At 30.7% G+C, this 26,422-nt stretch overlaps 1 protein-coding gene across 2 annotated transcripts; it reads left to right on the top strand.

Moving 5' to 3' along the window:
* The first annotated feature begins 62 nt into the window (after window positions 1-62).
* LOC143044380 (transmembrane protein 65-like) lies at window positions 63-22,894 on the top strand. 2 transcript variants are annotated; one of them, XM_076216360.1, is made up of 8 exons: window positions 63-454; window positions 5,688-5,708; window positions 6,889-6,933; window positions 8,797-8,864; window positions 9,852-9,906; window positions 18,440-18,482; window positions 19,232-19,337; window positions 21,901-22,894. In XM_076216360.1, the coding sequence occupies exons 1-8, from the start codon at window positions 169-171 to the stop codon at window positions 21,991-21,993; spliced, it is 717 nt and encodes a 238-aa protein (XP_076072475.1). In that variant the 5' UTR covers window positions 63-168; the 3' UTR covers window positions 21,994-22,894. The 2 variants fall into 2 exon arrangements, with proteins under 2 accessions (XP_076072475.1, XP_076072484.1); XM_076216369.1 differs by lacking the exon at window positions 5,688-5,708 and having other exon boundaries at window positions 64-454.
* Window positions 22,895-26,422: the final 3,528 nt, after the last annotated feature.

Here is a 26,422-nt window from a genome sequence, read left to right as displayed (position 1 = left end):
GTCAATAAAGCACTAAAGGATCCCTTGCACTGTGTACTTGTGAAGGGAAATAACTCTACTTTCACATTGCCACATTGCGAATGACAACAGAACAAGGATAGGTTAAAATCAATATTTTCTTGAGGCTCTACGATAATGGTCTTCTTTCGTTGAAAGGTAAAAGACACTATGGCTGCTGCGACTTTGAAACTCCAGCGTGGAGTTTGTTTCATGTGCAAAAGTTTACAGAATAAAGTTCATGTAATAAAAACCACTTCAGCAAGAGGAACACACAAATACACACATGTGTCTATTTCAAAATCTTACAATAAATACAGCTCTGTTTATAGAGATTTACATGGAACTGTTGATGATCAAACTATAGCAAAAGACTTTGTATATGCCTTAAAGCCAATGGAAAGAAATCTGCTACTTTCAGAATTACAGAATTTTGATTTGTTAAGGAAAACAGAAGGTACGTAGAAAAGATCATTTAAATGTATAGGATTTATAATTTTTATTCGTTTTATTTTCATCCAAGTTTTATATTCACTCAAGTCAGAAAATGTGTTATTTGTCACATAATAAACATAATTAACAACTAAGAAATATGTTTTGTTCCCATTTTTAATTTTTTACTTTTGTTTCAGTTTTTATTTATATACAATGTACAATTTATGTATTACAAAGTAGTTTAATAGAGGTCTTTAAATCTTTTGATCATTGTGTTATAACAAAGTAGTTTAATAGTTCCTACTCTTTTAATATTGTGAGCATTGTACAAAATGTTATATATTGTTTTTCATATCTCCACATTTTGTGTTAAGATCTATCAATGTCATGCATGATAGCCACTCGAGATATATATTTATATATTTCTCTGTTTTATCTTCCGCCTTTCCCCCTCACTTATATATACAAATGTCTATTTAATTTTTCTTATCTTTGTATTTGAATTAGATGCATCTTGATGTAAAAACAAGGATTTATTAAAAATTACTATTAAAATCCTAGGCTAGAAGGACACTTAGTTGATCAAAGATTTGAATTGTTTGTAGCTGCGGATGAGTTGGAGATTTCTTAAATCATCATTTTGATTTCACCTTTCATTTTCTGTTGAACATGTTGAAAATGATAATGAATCAGGTTATACATGTTATATCAAGTCAGAAATATGAAAATATTTTCCAGTGATTTCAACATGTTGTTCAGAAGTCACCTTAATTTTTTTCTTTTTGATGATGCGAAATTGAAATATTTATTTCTTTTCCAATATCATGACAATTGATTACTGAATAAAGTCATAATTACCATTTTATAGCGTTGGTTAGGAGATAAGATACTTTAAGCTACTTTCGAATGTGCAATGTAAGGTGAATGGAAAATCATGTTAAATTATGATATAGAAATAGAAAATATTCTCTATTGATTGTTGGAAATTCATGTACATGTACTATTAGTTACACAGTGTGTAATTGTCCTAATATGAGAATTTATCGGGTCAATAAAATTCATATCGGGTGAGGCGAAGCCAAACCCGATATGAATTTTATTGACCCGATAAATTCCGTATTAGGACAATTGAACACTGTGTAACGAATTTATCCTGATTTTGTTATATTACATATTATTATATTGAAATTCAATGTAAGGACAATATCAACCAAATATTTATTAGATACTTAATCTAAAACTGTGAAAAATTAAAATATAAGGACTATGAAGCAACTCATTTTTTTATTAGGTCAATGGTATAAGGGAGATAATTCCAATTGACGTAATAAATAAGGGAGATAATTCCTATTGACGTAATAAAAAATTGTACTGAAATTTATTAGGACAATATCAGCCAATCAAATTGCGAGAAATTACTCTGAATCAGGATAATTGTATTTATCGGTAATTCGTATATTTTCCCTTTGATCTTACTGCCTAATATTTTCAAGTATCAACGTACTGGCTGTATCACTGAAAATATTAGGCAATACATTGTGTGACGTCTTAATTACCAATAAACAGAATAATAGGTAGTTTCGTTTTTGATACTGACTTTATCATGTGGAATATCTTACATGTAACTCGCCCCTAATGGGCTCGTCTAGATATTCCACATGATATAGTCAGTATCAAAAACGAAACTACCTATTATTCTGTATGTATTATACAATATTAGTATTTAAAACAAACCCATATACATTTACATGTATAGTAAAATATACTACAGATTAATTGTAAAATCTCGTATTGATCATGTTGATAAAATATATCATTGTGGGCTTAAAAGATCAACCCAAACAATGTTCCACTATATCTTATTCTTAACTTCCTACCAATACAGGACTAGAACCTGCATTTCCCCCTCCCTTTTCTACTGCAACACTGCTTAGAAATCACTGCCACCTTTATCTCTCCTCTAAATTTAATAACATAAACAGTACCAATTTTTCTGTCCAGATACACATTTCGACAGTATGTCTTTGCAGTAATGCTTGAGGCCTAAGTATTTGAAAATCTAAAGCTTATTAAAAATATGAAGAGCTGTAAACCCAAAAGAACCAAAAAGTATAGCCAAAGCTGGACAAGGAGTCAGAGCTTTGCATGAGGGAGATTCATTCCTTTATTTTAAGTAATTTCTAAATTTAACTTATACAAAAGCTTTCATTTCGTTTATATACAATTATATAGATTTCCCACTAAAAATATAAAATATTTACAATGTCATGACAAATGAACACATTACTTCACTAAACATACTCATAAAGCTTCAACAGACATGCAGCTCCAAGTGATATGAGGGGGAGGACAGGGGGTACCCTTCTCCCTTCTCCCACCCTTCTTTTCCTTTCTCCTACCCCTCTTCTTATTTTATTTTTTTTAATTTACCGGAAAAAAGAGAGATATTTTTTTTTTCATATTTTTTTTTTTTCTCCAACTTTTTCCCCTTTCTCCCAGCCTTCCTCTCCTTTCACCTACCCCCTTTCTCCTTTCTCCAACCCCCTTTCTCCTTTCTCCTACCCCCTTTCTCCCTGTCTCCCTTATCCCTGTCCTCCCCCTCTGATATTGGAATCGGGATATAAAACTATTGCAGCTGACTTAGTTTTTAGAGTTCAAACAGAACTTTTTAGTGCTGCTTAAAATTGTAAGACTATAAATCTTGAAAATGATACAATTGTTTAGCACAATTAGATCTACTTGTAGGCAAAAACCTTAGCTGAAATTTTTTATATCATCAGCACCTTAAGCTGCACAACAGATTAAACTAGTTAATCAAGTGAAATATTGCATTGTCTTTAATGTGTCATGGTATTGTAAATATTTTATTTGTTTGCATACCAAATAGTTAGTTAAAATCACCTCATGAAACATTTATTATTTTTATTTGAGTAATTTTTATTATAATCTTTGGACTGGTTAATTCACACTCAAAACATTTGAATTTGATGTGTTGCTATTTATAGGCACTTATTATTTATATTTTAATAGGCTTATTTTGAATCTAATATGGGAAAACAAACATTTTTCTGTTAAAGGTTTCAAATAATGCATGTTTGTTAATAAACATGAATACACTGTTTTTGAATAGCTTAATTTTATATGGTACATTTAAATTTTAAAAGGAAACGTGAATGTTTGACAATCTTATATAAATATTTTCTAAAATTTACTAGGAAGTGATATAGGTAAGGAATGCTATCTACAAAGGAACTTGTATGCACACATCACCTTATATTCAGAGTTTAACCCCTCTAAATGTTTCTTTGAATTTTATTAAAGGTTGTCTCTTAATACATGTAATATTTGTACATAAACTTTTTCATATGAATACTGTAAATTCAGAAATTATTGCGAGGTTTTTATTATTGCGAAAAATGCGACTGAGTTGTAAACCCAATAATTTAAACTCGCATTTGGAAAATATTTTATATGAATTAAACAGGATTTTTCTCAAAATCGCAAAAATTAAATCGCATTTAAGTCTTAAATGACAAAATCGCAATAATAAATGCATGCAATAATTTCTGAATTTACAGTATACAGCTTTATACATTTGTACATGGTCATTATAAGAGGATGCAAACATGAAGTGTTTGTATAATTTTCTAAGTCTGTGCCTCCAGTTATTGTACATTTAATAGTTCTGTTGTATTTCCTAAAGGCAAACATTACAAGGAGAGAGACTGTATGCAGTGATTTATTATTATTGATTAATCACAAATACTGCATGATGTACTGATACAGTTTATCTGCAGTTTAATTGTAATTATAAGTTCAATAAAGCCATCACTTGTCCCTTTATCTATTATGACTTTGGACATTAGTCTGGTCAGTTAAGATAATACATAATGTCCACTGACATTGGGAAATGAAGTTTACAGAAATTGAACTTTAGCATTGTGTTAAGGTTGGAAATTACTAAGTTTTTTCATGAGAATATATAACGTACACAAGTCTTCAGTCTCATTTTTTGCCATATAATGTATTGATTATTTCATACTTATAAATGAAATAAAAAAAACTCTTACAATTTCTTATTTTGTAATTCCAAATTGAAAAACATTATAGGATTAAACACATTTTTTCTAGAGGTTATTGATGTGTAAACCGGGGCGATTAACTCACAAACTGAATAAAAGTCTGAAGGACTTTTATGTTGAGTTTGTGAGTAAGAGCCCCGGTTTACACATCAATAACCTCTAGAAAAAATGTGTTTAATCCTTATAATTCTTCAGCCAAACATTTTTTTTGTTAATGGCTACTATATATATTTACCAATCAAAAGCACAATGGCAAGTCGTAACTAAGGAGTACGCCGCCATCTTGACTTTCTAAAAACCATAAATGTCCGATAAATACAACGGAATCTTAAATGAAATAGCACCTACCTCAAAAACTTCATTTTAATTAATTTTTTTCCGAATTTGAAGCGTGCACCTAACGAAATAATCTTTCCCTTGAAAATTTCCATTCGTATGACGTCGTGTTTTGCCATGACGTAAATTCGCCAAATCCTTCATGAAATTTCGCGGAATTTTATTAAATTTAATTTTTGTACATTTTCGAAGCTTTAGTGCAATAAATTTATTTATTTTTTGGTTATATATGCACTATAGAATAGTCACAACTGTTATGCAATTGTTTTTTAATCTCAATTTGCTGAAAATCCCGGGATCACTGCAAGATTGTGTATCGCGCATGAATAGATTACAAAAGTAGTTTCGGAAACATGGTTTATCGAAGTGTAAACTTAGAGAAAAATTCTAATTGACCAATCCAATTCAAGTATTTATAGATATACAAATCATATAAGAATTATTAAGTAATCTCCTTTAACCTGTTAAAATAAAATATCTGCAATGCACTCACTATACAGTGATCCTTAAAGCAATATTAATCATGATCATTTTCAGGTAAGGCAAATGAAAAATACATATAGAGGGTATCTACCAAAACATCCAGGAGTGGGTTTCACAAAAAAAAAAAAAAAAGAATAAGCTTGATCGTAAGTCATAAACAATTCAGTGTATTTACAATCAATCTTAGTTGTAAGTTTTGAAAAACCAAATCCAGTTTCTCTAATTGTTACATAAGAAAGGAAAGATCTGATGTAACTAAACAGTTAAATGCTGTTGAGTTGGTCAACAAAAACATTGTTACAAACATTTGTGGTTTAAAAAGTTTGCATTACTGATTATCTTTATTATAAATAGGTAGTGAAATGAAAATGTTAGGTAAGTTGGTATAAGCATGTGAAACAATTGTGGGGCTTTAATTTTGTATCCTTCAGTAGTTTTACCAATTCCCCTATTATAAACAGATGATTTCCATTTTGCAAAGTATAGTTTTTTGTGCTGAAGAAATTACTTAACATCATGTGTGCAGAAAGAGTTAGTACAAATGTAGTATAGTTTAACACCCAAACATTAATGTAAAAAATGAAAAAAAGGTAGAAATGGAATGATATACTCCATTAAAACATTTATTTATCAAAGAAACAATGCATTTTTTTTAGTACAACAGATATATTGTAACTATTGATTCAAGTTTTAGGATTCATATTGCATGCATGTTGGTTTATACAAAGTGCATAATACAGAATATATACAAATGAAGAGGGTCAATTCTTGTTTTAAAGTTTATTTGGCGGATGGACAAGCATGTTGATTATGAGATCTTCTAGTTTATGGTATATTTTCTGTACTGTTTAGCGACCCCTGTTTAGATGAACTGTTCTATTTCATTTTTTTTTTAAATTCTCAGAGAATTTAACCATTAAAAAAATCAAAAGAAATGCCAGAGAAGATGCCATAAATGGAAGATATCTAAAAAGAACCCTAAGAAATGCAATCAATATTACAGGTTGATGTTTGACAAATAAAACGACAAGATGTTGATTAAGAAAGTTTAGAACAAATAGAACTAGTACATTTAAACATGACTGATCAATAACAAATTGGTGTCCTGGTAAGAGTTAATAGACCTTATAGTCAAATACTATTGTGATGCCATGTAGAAAATGACAGGAAATACAACTGATAGTCAGGAGCAGCATGTTAAAACTTCTATTTCCTGTATTGTAGCAGTCAGTGCAGCAATGCATTATAACCATCATTGATTAAACATACAGAATGTTGTTTTCTTTCAAACTTATCAGAATTTCATGAATTTCATGAAATCAGACTTGTTTAAGGTTATTATGTCTTTTATGGAACTCTGTTACACAGATGTAAGGATTTATGTTTAAAAATATTAAAATTTTATACAAGGAACTGCTTAAGTAAATGTTGATAAAACTAAAGAATTTGGTCACCAGCATTGTAAGAAAAATTTATTTAGTCACATGTTATATAACTTATGACACACACAGCACTTCTAATTCATGGTAGTATTAAGTTTTTTTGTTTGTTTCAGATTCATCTGGTATAACACCTCCAACAACTGATCAGCTCAAAAGAGGTAACATTATTGGAACTTGCTACCTCAAACTTCTATCAAAACCACCTCTGTTGACAGCTGCAAGGATCAGCTAACATCAGCTGTTCTCTTCAGCTTCAAATAAACAAATTCAAATCAAAACATGTACATAAAATTTATATTTTTAATCACATTCTATTTATACAATCACTTGAATTGTTATTAAATATTTTTATGAATTTGTATGATTTGTCAATTGCACATGCACAACAACATGTATTCTTCAGTATTAAGGCCTTGTTGATCCAAAGAAGAAGAATAAGAACTAGCATTAACTTAGACCATGTTATCCTCATAAAAGCAATTTATTATAATTTGGAAACAGAAAAGATTAGGCCAAAACAGCCCAATATTTTTTGTCATAACTGGATGTCATTAATTTCAAAAGTCCAGATTTACTTTATTAGTATTTGGTTTTGCCATAGTATTAGAATAGTACAATTAACTTTTATAACTATAAATGAGAAGGATTCAGAAACAAGCACAATAGACAACTTTCGAGTTCGATGCATTTCTGTCAAAAACTCTGGTTTTAGTGAACGTCATTTGTGCGTTTAGGGGCGTCGTCACTTCCGTTCCCACGTTGAGCGAGTGGTTGGAAAACTATAATTCTATATTGTACGAATTATTCGGCAAATTGAATTCTCAAAATTGACAATCAGCATTGCTGTCATTAGGGAATTGTCATTAAGTACCTACAGAACAACCATTATTTCTTGTTTATCCTGCACAATGACGATCACTAAGATGCTTGATGAACGTAAATAGTGCAGGGATACAGGCGACCCCCTCTATCTGGTAAATGACGTCATAAAGGCGCGTATTATTGACGAGTTTTTTCCAGTGACGGATGAACTCGAAAGTGGTCTATTGTTGTCTCATTGGGAATATCACATCTTTTTTATATTAGCAATTGCTTATTTTAATCTATCTCTTAAAGTACTTCATTAAAGTACCATACTGTATTCAGTACGAAAAATGAATAACAATTAAGTTGGAGTTAGATATTGAGATATGATTGTCTCTGTCTTTGTGATGAATGTATTTGAAATTCCTTAGAATAGCGTGCTGTATAAACGTCAATCTATCTAATTATAACAATTTCTTGCTGACTTTGTACCCTCATATTCCCTAATCACTAATGTAATGAGTTGAAATTTGTAATTATATGGGTTATTGTAAACTAAGATCAATACTGAGATGAAAAACCTAGGGAATTATTTATCACATCAGAAAATTAAAATCATTATCAAGTCTTGTTGACATATGATATGCTGATGGTGTCATTTTTTTTTTTTTTTTTTTTTTTTTTTTTTTATAAATTAGTTTATATTATGTCAACTTTAGATAAAGGCAATGTGCTTGAATGAAATTGTTTTCTCAATGTTTCAAAGGGATTTTTAGTAATTTAATTGAATATCCCCATTTCAAAAGGGAAATGATTTGGAACAGAGGGATTGCATGCCTTAAATAAATAAACCCTTTGGTGAGAAAAAGTTCAGAGTTTTTAAGAAAGGCCTATATTAAAACTGATGATGATTTATTCTTCTATAGATGAAAATGGCAGATTCATTCCATGGTAAAAAAAGGAAACCCCTGATAGCCATCATAGCTGACAATATACTGAAATTCATGTAGTCATATACATTTGAGGAATTGCAGTATCTAACACTTGATATAACTTTCAGAATGGCCAATATTTGTGTGGCTTCAATCATATGTTAAGTGCAGTTCCATCGACACTGTAATTTGATTTATAACACTGTTGTGGTAAATTACGATTGGGGAGGGAATCATAACTCTATCTAAAGAATGTTTATTTACATAAATTGAATTATTTTTCAGTTTTCATTCATAATGCATTGCCTTTTATCGGATTTGGTTTCCTTGACAACTTCTTGATGATTACAGCGGTGAGTTGAAAAGATAATTGTGTCTTTTACTTTATAAAGAAATCAGTATAGACGTCTTTAGTTACTCTTAATGTAGAAGACATTGTAGACTTCTCAAGAGTTATAAGGTTATCATTAATATTGGAAAATGATGGGTTTAAAATATAAGACAAAAAATCCTGATGGTTTAATGTGAAACAAATATGATTTAAGTGTATTAATAATCGATGCAAAGAAAATTTAAGACACCAATTTTCCATTGTATTAAAATATTGACTATTAAGGGGGCTCACGGGTCTAAATCGATTTTTTATTTAATATAGGATTTCGCTATATTTTTCTATAAATTAACTTGATCTCATACTGAATAGACAAATGAAATAAAAAAAATGGGGTCACCGTTCATTTACGCTCACAATCTGCCTTCGACAGAAGCATACATTTTTGCAAAGGTATCTTTTTTCTGTTGAACTAATAGGAGAGATAAGGAGTTATTGTCCTTTATAGTCAATTTTTAACAATTTTCATAAAATTTGTAAATTTTTATTAACATTTTCCACTAAAACTACTGGACCAATGTCATTATAGATAGAGATAATTGTCAGCAGCAAGACTGTATTGTACAAACACATCAACATCACCAAAACACAATTTTGTCATGAATCCATCTGCTTCCTTTGTTTAATATTCACATAGACCAAGGTGAGCGACACAGGCTCTTTAGAGCCTCTAGTTGGTTCTTTTTAGTGTATTCATCTTTATTTTTATTTTTTGTCAGCCCACAATAGGAGGCAACTGCCTACATGCCTCTATGTAATTTACGGCACTGAAGATTTAAAAAAATGCATTGATGAAAAAATGTTTATGTTTCTCTACGCATTAGATCACAATGTGATTCCTAAAAGACCAGTTTCCAAATGAATCAATTTCAATGATATAATCCAACATGAAACTATATTTATATTTGAAATACTGTAAAGTAACTGAACATATTGCTTTATATTTTAGGGTGAATACATAGATGTTACTTTTGGTGCTCTTCTTGGCATATCAACAATGGCAGGTAAGAGCTTTATCTCTATCAACATATTGAATGGAAATTAACCACAATTGGTAGTGAAACGAAACCCATTTAAGTTAACAATAAAAAAAAAAAAAAAATGTTCATCATAGATGAGAATTTCTATTGACAAAATCAGCCTGTTGTGATATTATTCTGCTATATTTTTAAATGTGTAGCTTCAAGAGTACAAAATAAAGGAGTTATTTCATATGATTTTAGCTAAATATGATTGTTAAGTATGTGCAAAGATGAAACTGAAAGATCTTTAAAAAAAAATTTAATGAGATTATCAAAATCTATATATTTTTCATGAAAACTTATAGAAGGGCTTTTTTTATGACGTCAAAACTACATTTTATTGTGATGTAAAAAATAGAAAACTTCTTGTTTCAAATATTTTATTACCTCAACTATAAAACAGACATGTAAATTTGTTCCATAAAGATCCTCATCACAACTTGTGCTTTAGTTTCATATAAATTTTTTTGTCTTTCTCTCCTCTTACATGCACAAGGTATCTGTAACTACAGAATATTAGGTGCAAAAAGGTTCTAAAATTGTTTATTTTTCATAAATTTTCAGAAAAGTAAAATTTTGCTTAGAATAAAAGGAGATATTGATTATATGTCAATGACATAACAACACAAAAGATATCTATATATCAACAGCAGTTTTCAATAAAACAAGTTCCATTTTATTCCAGCTAAGAGTAATTTTTAATAATTATAGTGATTTAGTGATTATCTTAAAATCTATATTAAAAAGACAGAACCATAAGCAATAAAACTGATAATCAAGGCAAGGGGATAATATACACGGATACTGTCATATAAAATCTTGAACATATTTTTAATCCTGATTTTTACACAAAATGATAAATGCCATCCTGGCAATTCAATAAATGAAAATTAATGGTCTCATGAATATACTGAATTTTATGCATTAAACAGTTTTATACTGGGAAAAATAAAAAAATATAAATATCATAAAAGCAAATTATTGCCAGGTGAGCTATTCAGGCTTTAAAGAATCTCTAGAAACCTCTAGTTTATCATTAACAGTGGAATATAAGCAAATATATAGATGAACATACAACAAAAATCTGTCCAGAAAAATCTTTAACTCTTATGTTAACAGAAATACAGAAACAAAAACTCAGTTACAAGTAGGAAGTGTCATCCAGAATTTAGTAAATTTAAATGATCAGAAACAATCAAATACATTTTCTTTATGATTCAAAGATTTTAATGCATAATTTTAAATTTCTCCTGAATTTATGTTTGAAAAGGCTGGATAAATCCCTAATTGGACCTTGCCCTTCAGAATAAAGAATAGTGGGACGATAACCTATGAAAAGTTTTTTTTTATAATTATTTTATTTTTTATTATGAAATGTGAATTTACATACAATAGTATAATATTAGATACACATTATAAAGAATTAATTAATACTTGAAAGATCAATCAAATCATGAAGAAATTATAACATATTAATATAAATATAAATATTACTATTGATATTGTTGATTAATTAAAGGGAAACGCCTCAAAAAAATCAAAAATTGATATTATGTCCATTCTGTATAAAAATACTCAAATTCATAAATATTAAAGTTTTATTCTGCTAGATAAGAGATTACCATCGATTTTATATTTAGAGTATCAATTCTCTGTGTGTGGCCATTTTGACCATCCTCTCCGTTTTTAACCACAATATGTCTATGAACCACAATGGACCAAAACCACAGTAGTCTAATGTAGTCGTAATTGCATGTCGATATCGTGTCAATCGAACGGTTGTTTTATCCGACTAACTATTTTGATACGGAAAATGTTGTTTTTTTTTTAAGTAACCCAAGGTCTGTCGTTTTTAACTGTTTATATGGGAATTGGTGAAAAGTCATAGTTCAAAGTCATAAATGAGCATAAATAAGTGTTCCGTGAAAATTGTTTTCGGAAATCTAATTTGTTCATAATTCTTTTATGTAATAAACTTATTTAAATAAATTCGGACCTTCCCCTGTCTGATCACCAGCATGGCTAAAGGTATTACTCCCAAATGTATTATGAGGTGACACGTTCAGGTATTCAAGCGATTTCCTGTTGGACTTGCAAGTTCATGCATCGTTTCACTTCTGAGGGTATTGATCAGTGTACACGACCGATAACTTGAAACTTTCCATTTTGAACTATCAGGTGTATAACATACATCTCTGTCTTACGTGTACGATAGTGATATACTAGTCATTACTACTCATACGCTTGTTTATAAAAAAAAAACATTTTTGGCGTAAAGAATAGTATTTATAAAAATCTAAATAATTCTAAAAAAAAAAGATTTGATAAAATAAAAATCTGTTAACACATTTTTTCCAAGGGTAAATTTTGGGAAATGTAAGTACTTGTTGTCAAAAGTGAAGGACAGTTTGATACATACAAGAAATATTGATTTAACAAAAATATACGAACTTGTCAACCATTCGTTTATACGCCTGGATAAAAAGTTACGGAACTATAGATAGATGCAATTTAAAATCATATACATTTTTACATTGAACATAAGAAAGAAACATGCATTTTGTTTAATTTGGGTTAAAAGTTTTGTAAATAGACTAGTCCTCGTATGACAACAGTATTTTATCATGGGATGTCGAAGGACGAAGAAGAAGAGAACCAATTTGAATTAAATACAGGTCGATATTTAACTTGCTTTGGTTCATCGAAGTTATGGACATAGTAAAATCACAGATTTCTTTTTCAATAAGATTGTTCTCGAACAAAGGAAGGAATTCGTCATCACAATTGTTGGGTATAATGTGAACATGGTTCTGAAAGTACATTATGCCAAATTTCCTGTTCCGACATGCATGTTATATATGCCACTGGACGTACACTAATTATCCCCAAGGGATTTGAATATTTTGCTGGAAAACTATTGAGTATCAAAGTTTCAAATTAGAATGAAATTCAAAACAGTGTAGCTGTGGCCATTGATTGACACATTAAATTCATCCATTGACTGGGACAATTTAGGTGAACGTTTGTATGTAACGACCACTGCTTACTATGTACTTTTTAAAGACACTTAAACTATGGGGTCACCAAAGGTTCTCAACACCTTAATAAAGTAATTCGAAAAATTAATCAGAAATAACACGATGTTTTGATTGATATCAATTATATAAATCAAAACATAAAGGTTATTCCTGATTAATTTTTCGAATTATTTTATAATTAAAGGCGTTAAGAAACCTTTGGTGACCCCACAGTTTAAATGTCTATCGTAGGTACGTCGTGAACAGTGGTTGTTACAGACAAACGTTCACGTAAATTGTCCCAGTCAATGGATGAATTTAATGTGTCAATCAATGGCCACAGCCACACTGTTTTGAATTTCATTCTAATTTCGGGATTTATTTTCTTTCTTGGTATTCAATAACAGAAAAAAGAATAAACTGCTTGTCCACTAAATAAGGGTATTCTTGCCAGATAAAAGACTTTAGTTATATTAAAAAATAGGGAAATATGACATTAAATTGGTTCTGTCTTTTTTTTAAAACATCGTTAAAAAGATGTGTGTCTATGGTGAACGACACAAGAACCCTGTAATACTAGTACGAGAGTATAGCATGTAAACATTCCAGTGGCGGATCCAGGGGGGGGGTTCTGGGGGTTGGAACCCCCCTTTTTTTTTGGCCGATCAATGCATTTGAATGGGGGCATATAGTTGGAACCCCCCCTTTACTCTGTGTTGGTAACCCCCCCTTTTTAAAATGGCTGGATCCGCCACTGCATTCCTTCTCAATAAAATGGTTGTATTGGAAATCTTTTCATACAGATTGACAACTCATGGTCCGATATGCATGTAATATTTGCCACATGGCGCCCATAGTTCTTTCTACTATCGTCCTCTTATTCTTTGATATTGCTGTAAACATCGATGGTTCACACCCAAACAAAATGGGAGTAATGTGCATTCAGAGCTTCTCCGTGTTATACACTTGTGAAACTTAATATGATATAGACGAAATTTCGGTATTGAAATGAATCTACATCTCACAAACAGGATTTTTAAATAACGATTTTGAGTAATCACTTACCAAACCAATAATATAAACGTATGGCAAGATATAACCATGCAGGAATTTAGTTTTCGTCAGACGCAAAAACTCATCACTATCATAAACGTATACGTATATGCATGCAGTTTCAACTATCAAGAACAAGCGGTTGATTTCGATAGTCCGTTTTCTAACTGTTCAGAGTTAGACATGTCACTTGTTCATTCATGGAAGCCTTTACATTCCCTGTCCGACGATGGGAACTCTTTCTGATTGTGTTGACTATAAATGCTTGTATGGAAATTCTGTTGTTTATCTGTACAAGTGGTTGCATGTCCTCTCCTTTCCCAACAAACAAACTAACGAAACGCTACTAGTATCTTTTCTCTGGAGCTCATCCTCAATGGCGCTTATGCGTCAGGAAATTTACATGTATACTAATAATAATTGTTTCAAGAACAACGATGTAGGGACGAACTATTCTAAATTCGTCAATATCAGTTATGCATGACTAAAATATAAGTTTTATTACAACTACCGTATTACTTATTTGGATTAATGACGGCTATCATGTTCAACATTGCACAAATATTATCATAGAATTTTAAAAAAAAAATGTAAAAAAATCCTCAAACAAAATAATGTATTAGCTTAGATTTATTATATTGTATGTATATCCATTAATGAGATAAACGATGATTGGTATTCTTTTCACAAATAGGTCGTGTAAATGATTGTCCAATGAATTTAATTATGTAAGAATGAAATGTTAAAAAGAAACTAAAAAAATCATGCATTTTGTATGTTATATATTTTTTTTCAAATGAAAACTTTAAAATTGCAATAGTTTTACGATTGTTAGCATTTAAACACAGCTAGATTTGAATACAAGTCAAGAAATTCCGGTAAAGTATATCAAACAGATGTGCAATGGTATATCCTTATCAAATTGGGTAATATTGCATTTAGTTTTTCCAAGGATTTGTATAGTATACAAATCCTTGGTTTTTCTTAAAGATTAAAAGTACTATTTTTTCTTCATATTTGAATCTTTACGCCAATTGCCGCTAAGAAAGTAATCCAAAATTGTTTCCTTTTATTTTTATACACTTTCTGAATTAGGAATCTGAATTTTATTTTCAATTAATTTACACAATTTAATTATTGTATCGTTATTCTCATCGTGTATTAAATCTTAGTGTATTAAATAAATACGGCATACTCTTTCTGTTTATCCTTTCCAAATAACAACATTCATACCTGTGTACGGTTGAACTCACACCTGCGGCTAAATAGCTACAAGGTAAACGAATTGACCTCAAGCCGAGAAATATACAGTGACCTTTACAAAATAATATACACACTCTGCTCACACATAAGTTGCATTGAAATGATTATTAAAATAATAACGGTAAATAGAATGGAAATATTTTCTGTTCAATATCAGTAAAAATGTTCAATAGATATTTTATGAAAATATCTCAACAAATTTAATGAAATTTATTCGAAAATATTTACTAGAGATAATTTTATAGGAGTTTAATTCAATCAATACAAAACGGTATACACATATTCATTTTCGTTCATTCTTATATTGTGATTAATAACTACGACCATTTGTCAGCTGTGTGCTTTTAATTACGTATATTGTCGATAAGCTATAAGAGTTAAACAGATTTTATTTTTTCCCAGAATTCAACACATCGGGCTAAAACGTCACAACCCACGCGAGAAGGTCAACCAAAAAAGTTACAAATACTTGATTTTCTCCGTTATTAGAAGGAATATAAATTTAAAACTTTGCAAATGTGTTTTTTATGTTAAGATGAACATAATCAGATGATAAGTAAAAAATCGCGGAATTTCCCTTTAAATCAAAGTAGCTTCTAACAAATGCCATTTCTGATCCATTTTTGCTTTTTGTACAGGGGTTAAGAAACATACAGAGTATTTTTCTATATTAATCCAATATTTTAAATATTCCATTCCACCATATTTTCTGGGGGATATGTTCTTACATCTACATTTGTATATATAATATTTGAAAAACAACAAAATATTATTAACTGTTTTACTGTTGACAAAATCCTCAGTCACACCTAAAATGACTTCTTTTGCACTGAATGGCTGGAGAATGCCATAATTTGTAATCTAATCTATAACAGATAGCCAGAAGTTTGGTGTTACATTTCAATCCCAAAAAATGTGAAAAATGAATAAAATGCATAGTTTAGTTTCTTTTACTTTACATTTCAATAAAATGAGTTACATGGTAGAATCCTATGAATCTTAAATTGAAAGTTTTGTAAAAAAGAACTTCTTTTTATGATGAAGGGCATAGAATAACAAGCAACAGTCTATGCATTGTCCAGTAGTGATTTGCTGTTGACAATGTATACATTTGAAACAATTAATTTTACTCACAGGGACAATATAAGACATGTTTTAAGTTATGAATCATCATGTGAGCAGATAGCACAATTTTCTATACTCTGACTATTTTTTTAGCTCACCTGGCCCGAAGGGCCAAGTGAGCTTTTCTCATCACTTGGCGTCCGGCGTCAGTCGTCGTTCGTCGTCCTGCGTCCGTCGTCGTTAACTTTTACAAAAATCTTCTCCTCTGAAACTGCTGGGCCAAATTTAACCAAACATGGCCAAAATCATTATTAGGGTATCTAGTTTAAAAATTGTGTCCGGTGACACGGCCAACCAACCAAGATGGCCGCCATGGCTAAAAATAGAACATAGGGGTAAAATGCAGTTTTTGGCTTATAACTCAAAAACCAAAGCATTTAGAGCAAATCTGACATGGGGTAAAATTGTTTATCAGGTCAAGATCTATCTGCCCTGAAATTTGCAGATGAATCGAACAACCCGTTTATAGGTTGCTGCCCCTGAATTGGTAATTTTGAGAAAATTTTGCTGTTTTTGGTTATTATCTTGAATATTATTATAGATAGAGATAAACTGTAAACAGCAAAAATGTTCAGTTAAGTATGATCTACAAATAAGTCAACATGACCAAAATGGTCTGTTGACCCCTTTAGGAGTTATTGCCCTTTATAGTCAATTTTTAACCATTTTTCGTAGATCTTAGTTATCTTTTACAAAAATCTTCTCCTCTGAAACTACTGGACCAGATTTAACCAAACATGGCCAAAATCATTATTAGGGTATCTAGTTTAAAAATTGTGTCCGGTGACCCGGCCAACCAACCAAGATGGCCGCCATGGCTAAAAATAGAACATAGGGGTAAAATGCAGTTTTGGCTTATCACTCAAAAACCAAAGCATTTAGAGCAAATCTGACATGTGGTAAAATTGTTTATCAGGTCAAGATCTATCTGCAACAACAAAAGAAAGAGAGTTTTTAACGACCTCAGCTGGCTATACAACCGTTGCACAATCAACTGAATTTTGCAGAAATCATTTATAGGATAGATTGCCCATATATGATAATTTTTTATTACCTTTTTTTTTTTTTTTTTTGGCAAAGGCGGGGGGGGGGGGGGGGGGGGGGGGTTGCGCAACAACAAAACTACTTCACAACTTTCTCATTACTTTGCATTTCTTGTTAGATAAATTTTACAAAAATTCTCCCCTGAACAACTGTCGGATTTAAACAAACTTGGTTTAAATCACCACTAGGATATCCAGGGACCACTGTGTATGATGACCCTGCCTGCCCACATGGCTGAAATAAAACATAGGTTTCAAATGCACTTTTTAGTATTATATCTCTGAAACTAAACAACAGTACAACAGTTGCATTTATCATGCAACAATTGTAAATAAAAATATCAGGTGAGCGACACAGGGTCCTTGGACCCTCTAGTTCTATTTTACATTTTTCTGTTAAATTTTTAGAATTTCACCATTGACTCTTGCTTGGGTTTTTTTTAAGTAAAAATAGAACTATAGGAAAATAAAGATTTTTTTTTTTTTTAAACAATGTATTTCTGCTTGTATGATTAGGCATAGTTGTTGTCAGAAACACCTTTTTCATCTGTTTTATTCCTCCTTATATTTCTAAGAGGATGTGTAAAGACCTTTGTTTACTTTAAAAATGAATGTATTAAAAATGTATTTTAAATTTTGCATTAAAATATTTAAAAGCTCATGTAGGTAGGGTGCAAACTTTTAACTGTATGGTCATTCAAATTAAATACATATTCCCTTAAATTTCAGGTTTACTGGTTTCATTGACTTAATTATTCTTAAAAAAATTTAAAAAATGACAGATTTTGTAAGAAGCAAATATGGAATGCATGAAACTACTTCTTTGCCTCATATTTCCCAAATAGTAAAGAATATACCATAGATGTAAACATGTAGATTGGATTTGGAATGGAATAGAAAAAAAATAATTGATATATTTATAAATGAAAACTTTAATTGTTAGTCTGTAACAATGCCAGGTATAAATTTCACTGTTTTATTATCATTCATATTTATTATCATTTTAATTTCCAGCTGCTGCATTAGGCAATCTGCTGTCAGATGTTTGTGGTGTTGGGTAAGTATTATGTGATAAGGGAGGTAAGCAATGAAAGCTTGCAAATACTATATTATAAAACATTAGAGTTATCTACCTTGACACACTTCTTAATTTTCTTTTTCACTTTGATTTTTATGTCCTATGTGGGTTTTTTTCACCCCATTGGTATATCTGCCCATTACTCTATACATCCTCAGAACCTGTAGGCTGTATCAGGTTAAGGCTTTGGGATTGATATAGTTAACGGTTAACCCTTATGTTTTGGTCACTTCAACTTCAAACTTAGTACATTATTCATTATGATATGGACTTTCTAAAAAATATGTAGAATAAGGGTTTTGCTCTTTAGGCAAAATAAAATAGTATGTGTGGTTCCAGTTACATAAAAAAAAAAATGTTAGATTATGTATGTAGGGATTTTTTGTTTTGTTCTTTTTTAATACATTGAGGTTATGGGAGAAACATTCTAACTTAAACGTTGCGAAATGAAAAATTGCAAAAACATCTTTAGTGTAGGCTATTTTTAAGACTAAAAAGTAGGGTAGGTAGGGTAACTGGAACCACACATATATTTTTATTTGGCCTTATATGTCTTTATTCACTGAACATTGAAATGCAATAGTGCAAGTGGGTATAGCCTCCTAAAGACACATATATTTTTTATTTATTATTGTCAGATAGATTCTATTCAGAATTTACATGTTAAAGTGACTTTCCATATTGATAATTGAAATACAATATTATGAATGCTATGATTTTATGTTCAGGTCAGCCCATTATATAGAGGTTCTCTGTAGTAGATTTGGTGTGAGAGGTCCTGCATTAAAACCAGACCAAGTCGATATGAAACAGACACGATATTCATCCAACACGGTAAGAGTCATTTATAACAAAGACTGTATAGTTTTACTGGTTTATTTGGTTTACTATATCAAGTTACAGGTCATTTAATTGCCTTTAGTCTCAATTTCTGTTTTGTTACTTTTGACACATGATAATGAATTATTACTTATCGCTAAACACAAGGGTTGACAACTTGACAGGGGTATGGAATGGTGAGACATCTCTTATCTGGTAGTAAACCCATGTTGAATAATGCTGTCCATTATACTGTGCTTGATGTATGAATATGACTTTGCATCAGATTATGATGTTGATGAATGTCTGCGTTTTAACTGCTTATTGCAAATTAATGACATATGCAGGATGAAAACATGTTGATATGATATATGTGAACCCTTCATTAAATATAAATGCTTATTAGTTACTGATATTACCGTATACAGATGAGAACTCTGTGAAAGTTGTTAACGTTCAATATTTTGTTCAAGTCAAGCATGCAAATTATATTATCGATCTTTGCAAATAATTCTCAAGGACAATTGTTAGAAATTTTTTATTGTATAAGCTGTTTCGCTATTGAATAAGTTATAAAGTTATTAAAGAATTATGTTGTTTGAACTTATGCGGAACAACTAAGCTTGATGACATTATTGATGTCAATGAAACTTAATTACTTTTCTTTAAAAAAAATTGTTTATCAATTTTTATAAAGAACTTACTAAATGTAGATCAGATGTGATCTATTCAAATAGTAGATATGAAACTTGATATAGTAAAAGTTAACTGCTAGTAGTCTGTTGTTATTAATGTATTATTGTCATTTTGTTTATTTTCTTATGTTACATCTTCTGACATTGGACTCGGACTTCTCTTGAACTGAAATTTAATGTGCGTATTGTTATGCATTTACTATTCTACATTGGCTAGAGGTATAGGGGTAGGGTTGAGATCTCATAAACATGTTTAACCCCGCCGCAATTTTGCGCCTGTACCAAGTCACCAGCCTCTGGCCTTTGTTAGTCTTGTATGATTTTTAATTTTAGTTTCTTGTGTATAATTCAGAGTTTAGTATGACGTCCATTATCACTGAACTAGTATACATATTATTTTAAGGGGCCAGCTGAAGGACGACTCTGGGTGCAGGAGTTTCTCGCTACATTAAAGACTCATTGGTAGCCTTCGGCTGTTGTCTGCTCTATGGTCTGGTTGTTGTCGCTTTGACACATTCCCCATTTCCTTTCTCAATTTTAGTAGTAGTTCTAATATTGTAATAGATCGTGATCAATCAAATTGAGGATTTTGACTTTGTTCTGTACTTCATGAGTTTTTTACTGATGAGCAACACAGGTTCCTGAAAACCCATATTGTATTTATATAGAATGAAATTCAAAACAGTGTGGCTGTGGCCATTGATTGACACATTAAATTCATCCATTGACTGGGACAATTTACGTGAACGTTTGTCTGTAACGACCACTGTTCACGACGTACCTACGATAGACATTTAAACTGTGGGGTCACCAAAGGTTTCTTAACGCCTTTAATTATAAAATAATTGGAAAAATTAATCAGGAATAACCTTTATGTTTTGATTTATATAATTGATATAAATCAAAACATCGTGTTATTTCTGATTAATTTTTCGAATTACTTTATTAAGGTGTTGAGAACCCTTGGTGACCCCATAGTTTAAGTGTCTTTAAAAAGTACATAGTGAGCAGTGGTCGTTACATACAAACGTTCACCTAAATTGTCCCAGTCAATGGATGAATTTAATGTGTCAATCAATGGCCACATCCACACTGTTTTGAATTTCATTCTAATTTAGACCCTAATGTAGAATGAAATTCAAAACAGTGTGACTGTGGCCATTGATTGACACATTAAATTCATCCATTGACTGGGACAATTTAGGTGAACGTTTGTATGTAACGACCACTGCTCACTATGTACTTTTTAAAGACACTTAAACTATGGGGTCACCAAAGGTTCTCAACACCTTAATAAAGTATTTCGAAAAATTAATCAGAAATAACACGATGTTTTGATTTATATCAATTATATAAATCAAAACATAAAGGTTATTCCTGATTAATTTTTCGAATTATTTTATAATTAAAGGCGTTAAGAAACCTTTGGTGACCCCACAGTTTAAATGTCTATCGTAGGTACGTCGTGAACAGTGGTCGTTACAGACAAACGTTCATGTAAATTGTACCAGTCAATGGATGAATTTAATGTGTCAATCAATGGCCACAGCCACACTGTTTTGAATTTCATTCTAAAAGTCTCATTTAGTACAGACATATTTTTCCAAATGTGAATTATACTCAGATTGATAAGCTAGTTCCAAAAACAAAACCTTAAAGCTTTGCAGTCAGGATTGCTCAAGCAGAACATGAATGAAATCACAGAAAATAACACCTCATTTGTTTTCCACATTTACATAAAAAAAAAATAGATGAAAAATTGTAAATAAAACCAAGTAATATGCACTTTAACATTCTTCCAAAGTTCTCATAATGTAATTTGACTGGCAAAGGATTTGTAAAAATGGTTTTCTTACTTAAACTGTATTCTTGTATAATTGCAGGGTAAAGCAGTTGGTGTATCTATCGGCTGTTTCCTAGGAATGTTTCCTCTCTTATTTTATGGTGGAGCCAAAGATAAAGAAGAAACCAGCTAGCAGTGTTCAACCTAATTAATGAATTATAATAGTGAAAAACCTTTATAACTGCCTTAACCACTCATATGTTTGTTAGATTATACTAAGCTGCCGGTGGCATTATAATCACATAGCCGATGATATTAGGTCATATTTTCATCACATTTTCACATTCATTTTAATTTCTGCTCTGGTACATATTTTGCAGTTAGTTAAAAGATTTTTTTTAGAAGAAACCTGTTACTGAATATGATGAGCAATCAGCATTCATCATTTAAAATAGTCAAATACCTGTATTTTTATCTTGACCACATTAAATTGGTTTTAGGTGCTGCAATAAGTGTTGATATAGTGTTATTTTTTAGAATCCATCAATAGATTTTTATGAGTAAATTTTTCATTAAAAGATAAGTTGAAGTTTACAATTAGACAATTTTCCATCAAAGACTTAAAAGACATTGTCAGGAGTTTTTTTCAGTTGTTGTTTGTTGCTGTATACCATATTGATTTTCGTTCATTGTTTTTTACATAAACCAGGTAGTTTTGTTGCTTGAATTGTTTTACATTTTTATGTAAAAGCCTTTTATAGTTTGTTATGTGGTATGGGTTTTGCTCATTGTTGAGGACCACAACTTCTGATTTCCATTTGGAAATACTGTGGATTCATTAATATTTGTTGGAATTTAATGTAATTGAAATTAACATAACAAAAGACTTGATGTACGATAAAATTGAAACTGCTTAATAAATACAGGAAGCCTTTGTGAAAAATAAATAACGATAAAAACATACTTTATTCAAATAATTTTATATGGTGAGAGGTATAGATATATAGATCGATAATGATTGCAGGTACATGTACATTTGTACAAGGATAGATAATATTTATAAAGGTGGATGTTAATAATTTATAGTGGGAGTTTTTTTTTTTTTCTCATTTGCTTTTTCCCCGACAAATGAGTCTGTAAAAATTGGGGCCCCCTTAGTTGATTCCCTGGGCAACTGAGGGTTGATGTAACAGGTGATTGTTAATAAAATATGTTTAATATTAAAAAAAAAAAAAGATGGTAAAAAAAAAAAAAAAAAAAAAATATTTGTTGGATACCAATTTTTATACGACTGCAAACAGTTTTTTGCACCGTATAATGCTATCATGTTGTCGTCTGTGGCGCCATCGAAGATGCATGGTTTCCGGATAATAACTTTAGTATAAGTTAATAGAAATCAATAAAATTTTAACACATAGTTTATAACCACAAAAGGAAAGTTGGGATTGATTTTGGGGGTTAGGGTTTTCAAGGTTTAGGAATAAGTGGCCAAAAAAAGGGGGGTTCAAATAAGCATTTTTGTAGTTTCCGGTCCGTAACTTGTGTTTAAGTGTATAAATCTGTCTGAAATTATACCACAAGTTTCCATACTACCTAGGAATGGTTATGGGGAGGTTATGGCTCAAATCATTTAGCAAGTAGGGGCAAAAAAGGGGAAAACAAGGGTTTTTCTGGTTAAAGGACAATTTTGACAATTAAAAAGCAGTGTAAGGGAGGAAATCCAATTTCATTTAAAGAATACTGTTATAGATATGTTAGATTACCTCTTACACTGCTTGAAAATTATGTATTAAGAAATGGTGATTGTTTTGAGATGAATAGCTGTAAAATTATTTTTAGAAGTTACTAATTTTAACCATGACTGTATGTCATTTTATATTTTAATATTTTATGATGTATTTAAATGAGTAGTTATTGTTGCAAACTCTATTAAACTATTTTTGGAATAAGGGAAAGGGGGAGGTGAAAAAAAAATATAAGAATTGTGTGAGGGGGGGAGGTTACAATTTTTCTTATTTCAGATTTCAGAAATTAAAATCTCTTCATTCATTTTTCTTTGAGGGGATTAATATCCAACAGCAAAGTGTATTGCTGGAGAGCAAAACAACATTTTAAGTTCATTAGACCTCATTCTTTCTGTGTCAGAAACCTATGCTGTGTCAACTATTTAATCACAATCCAAATTCAGAGCTGTATCAAGCTTGAATGTTGTGTCAATACTTGCCCCAACTGTTCAGGGTTTGACCTCTGCGGTCGTATAAAGCTGCACCCTGCGGAGCATCTGTTTGTTGATTTCATTGTTAAAGGAAAAACCAGGAATTTGAATATTCAACGAATTGCAAATTTTCTTAAGGAATATATGCAGACTTTGCCAAAACTATGAAATAAGATGTCAATGAATATGCAAGTTTTCCTCAAACCACAAAAATTGGTACCCTTGAGAATATTTGAATCCACAGTAGATATCAATAGGTCACAATACTGACTTATACTGACTTCATTATTAGAAATTATTGTTCCATATGTAAAGTATAAAGTCCACCTACTTGCCAAAGTTCAATAGAAAATCAAAAAAGAACTAATAACCCCATTTATGTCATAGAACAAAAGTATGGGCCAGTGACAGAAAAGCCAAACAATGACTAATTATTCAGTGTTCTCCCCATAAATTTTATACAACACATCTGTAAACAGGAATTTTAGAATACGATAAGTATTTTGAATCTAGAATTTATGGCACCACATTTATAACAAATTTTATAAGAAAATAAGTTCATATCATAAAGCATCACATTTGAGCAATACAGAATTATAGAACCACATTATCATGATGCAAAAATTCCCTGGGAAGAACAAAGGCAGGAGTGGGTACGACCCGCTGTAACAAAACCTATGGTGAACTGTTTTAAGTTGTTATATAGTTTTCCGATCCATTTAATTATATAGATGTATGTATTTATATATTCGTTTCTAAAATAATATATTGTTTATACTAAGTTCTCATATACAAGTTCAGAATGAATTATATAGGTTAAGGGTGAAGATCAAACAGTTTTTATGATATTGGACAATTTATAATACAAGAGGCATGTACTCCTAGGGAATCTCTAAATAATTTATTTGTAAGCATTAAGAAAATGGTTTAGAGGTATGGATAAGAAATTTTTTCATGATATAACAATTTGATGAGCAAAACCTATCATTGGTGAACTTCAAAGGTCATATCTGGGCAATGTAGCATGTTTATGGTTTAGGGTTAATCTGAACAATTTTTTTTAGATATTAAACTATTTATTAGTTTCTTGTGTACAATTTGGAAATTAGTATGGCGTTCATTATCACTGAACTAGTATATATTTGTTTAGGGGCCAGCTGAAGGACGCCTCCGGGTGCGGGAATTTCTCGCTACATTGAAGACCTGTTGGTGACCTTCTGCTGTTGTGTTTTTTTCTATGGTCGGGTTGTTGTCTCTTTGGCACATTCCCCATTTCCATTCTCAATTTTATTATATGTGAATAGACCAAAGGGCAAACTCTTCAAGTGCGTAAGACATTAAAAATGTCAAGAATATATATGGTTTTAGGATGGACAAATAAAAAATCAGTTAGTTGACCTTGTAGGTCAAAAGTCATCATAAATGGTCCAAGACACATCGGCTTAAACTGCTGAACCCATGTGCTTAATATCAAAAACCTTTTTTAAAGAATACATCAATAATAGTGTCCAATTAATTCCTGAAAATGAATTATTTAGACCTGAAGGTCTAAGGGTTAGGTCATGATTGTATGTGACACACCTTTTAATCATAGGGGACAAAGGTAACATTGGTTGGAAATAAATGTATTGGAGAGTTGTCTCACCTCTTCTTTTATCTTTATTTAATGCTTTATTATAAAGATGATTATCAATGAAGTAAAATAGCAAATTAAAGTAGGAATTAATTAAACAGGAAATCTGAATACTTTCAAAGAGCATTTTAAATCCTTTTTTCATGTTAATATGTTTGAGCGTCTCTGTTTGGTTTTTTTTTACTGCTGATTAAGGCAGTATGTTTTTCTTGTTGATGCAGATTTAGAAGAACAAACTATTCCTCTTTTTTGCCATCTTGTCTTCATAATTTAAAAAAAGATACATGTAAGTTCTCACAATTCTGGGGTTTTACACATTTTTTCAATATATGTTGTAAACAAACAATAGTTAAATGGTTTTTACAATTGGTAAATCATATAAATATTTTTGTATTACATGTATAAAGACTAAATTGCTTGTTAGTTGTTTTAAGGGCATACGATACAGCTACAGGGGAGGTAATGACGTTGCTAACGTAAATTGATATTTTTTCAACATCAAACAGTGAGTTATCAGGAAAAGATGCAGTTCTCAACTGATTTTTATCATTCAAACCGGTTTTACTTGAAAACAAGTTCATGGACCCCTCTTTTTTAAAATGACATTTGGCTTGATTACATAAAAAGATTATGTTGTACCAATTTTCATGAAAACATAAATTGTGCATTTTTTTTTAATTTGAAAAATAAACAGCAAAAAAATGATGTTTTTTCCCTACAATCATGAACTTTTGATAAATACGAGTAATTTGAAAAAAAAATGGACAAATTTAT

This window comes from Mytilus galloprovincialis, chromosome 1 (assembly GCF_965363235.1).
Source record: "Mytilus galloprovincialis chromosome 1, xbMytGall1.hap1.1, whole genome shotgun sequence".
NCBI classification, from domain to species: domain Eukaryota; kingdom Metazoa; phylum Mollusca; class Bivalvia; order Mytilida; family Mytilidae; genus Mytilus; species Mytilus galloprovincialis.
This window is presented reverse-complemented; position numbering and strand designations above follow the sequence as displayed.

What these genes read in the sequence shown, in the direction of transcription:
- LOC143044380 (XM_076216360.1), top strand. Translation starts at nt 169, where the DNA reads ATGGCTGCTGCGACTTTGAAACTCCAGCGTGGAGTTTGTTTCATGTGC. An exon ending in TTTGTTAAGGAAAACAGAAG is followed by an intron (nt 455 to 5,687) that starts GTACGTAGAAAA and finishes TATTATAAATAG; the next exon opens with GTAGTGAAATGAAAATGTTA. An exon ending in ACTTCTTGATGATTACAGCG is followed by an intron (nt 8,865 to 9,851) that starts GTGAGTTGAAAA and finishes TTTATATTTTAG; the next exon opens with GGTGAATACATAGATGTTAC.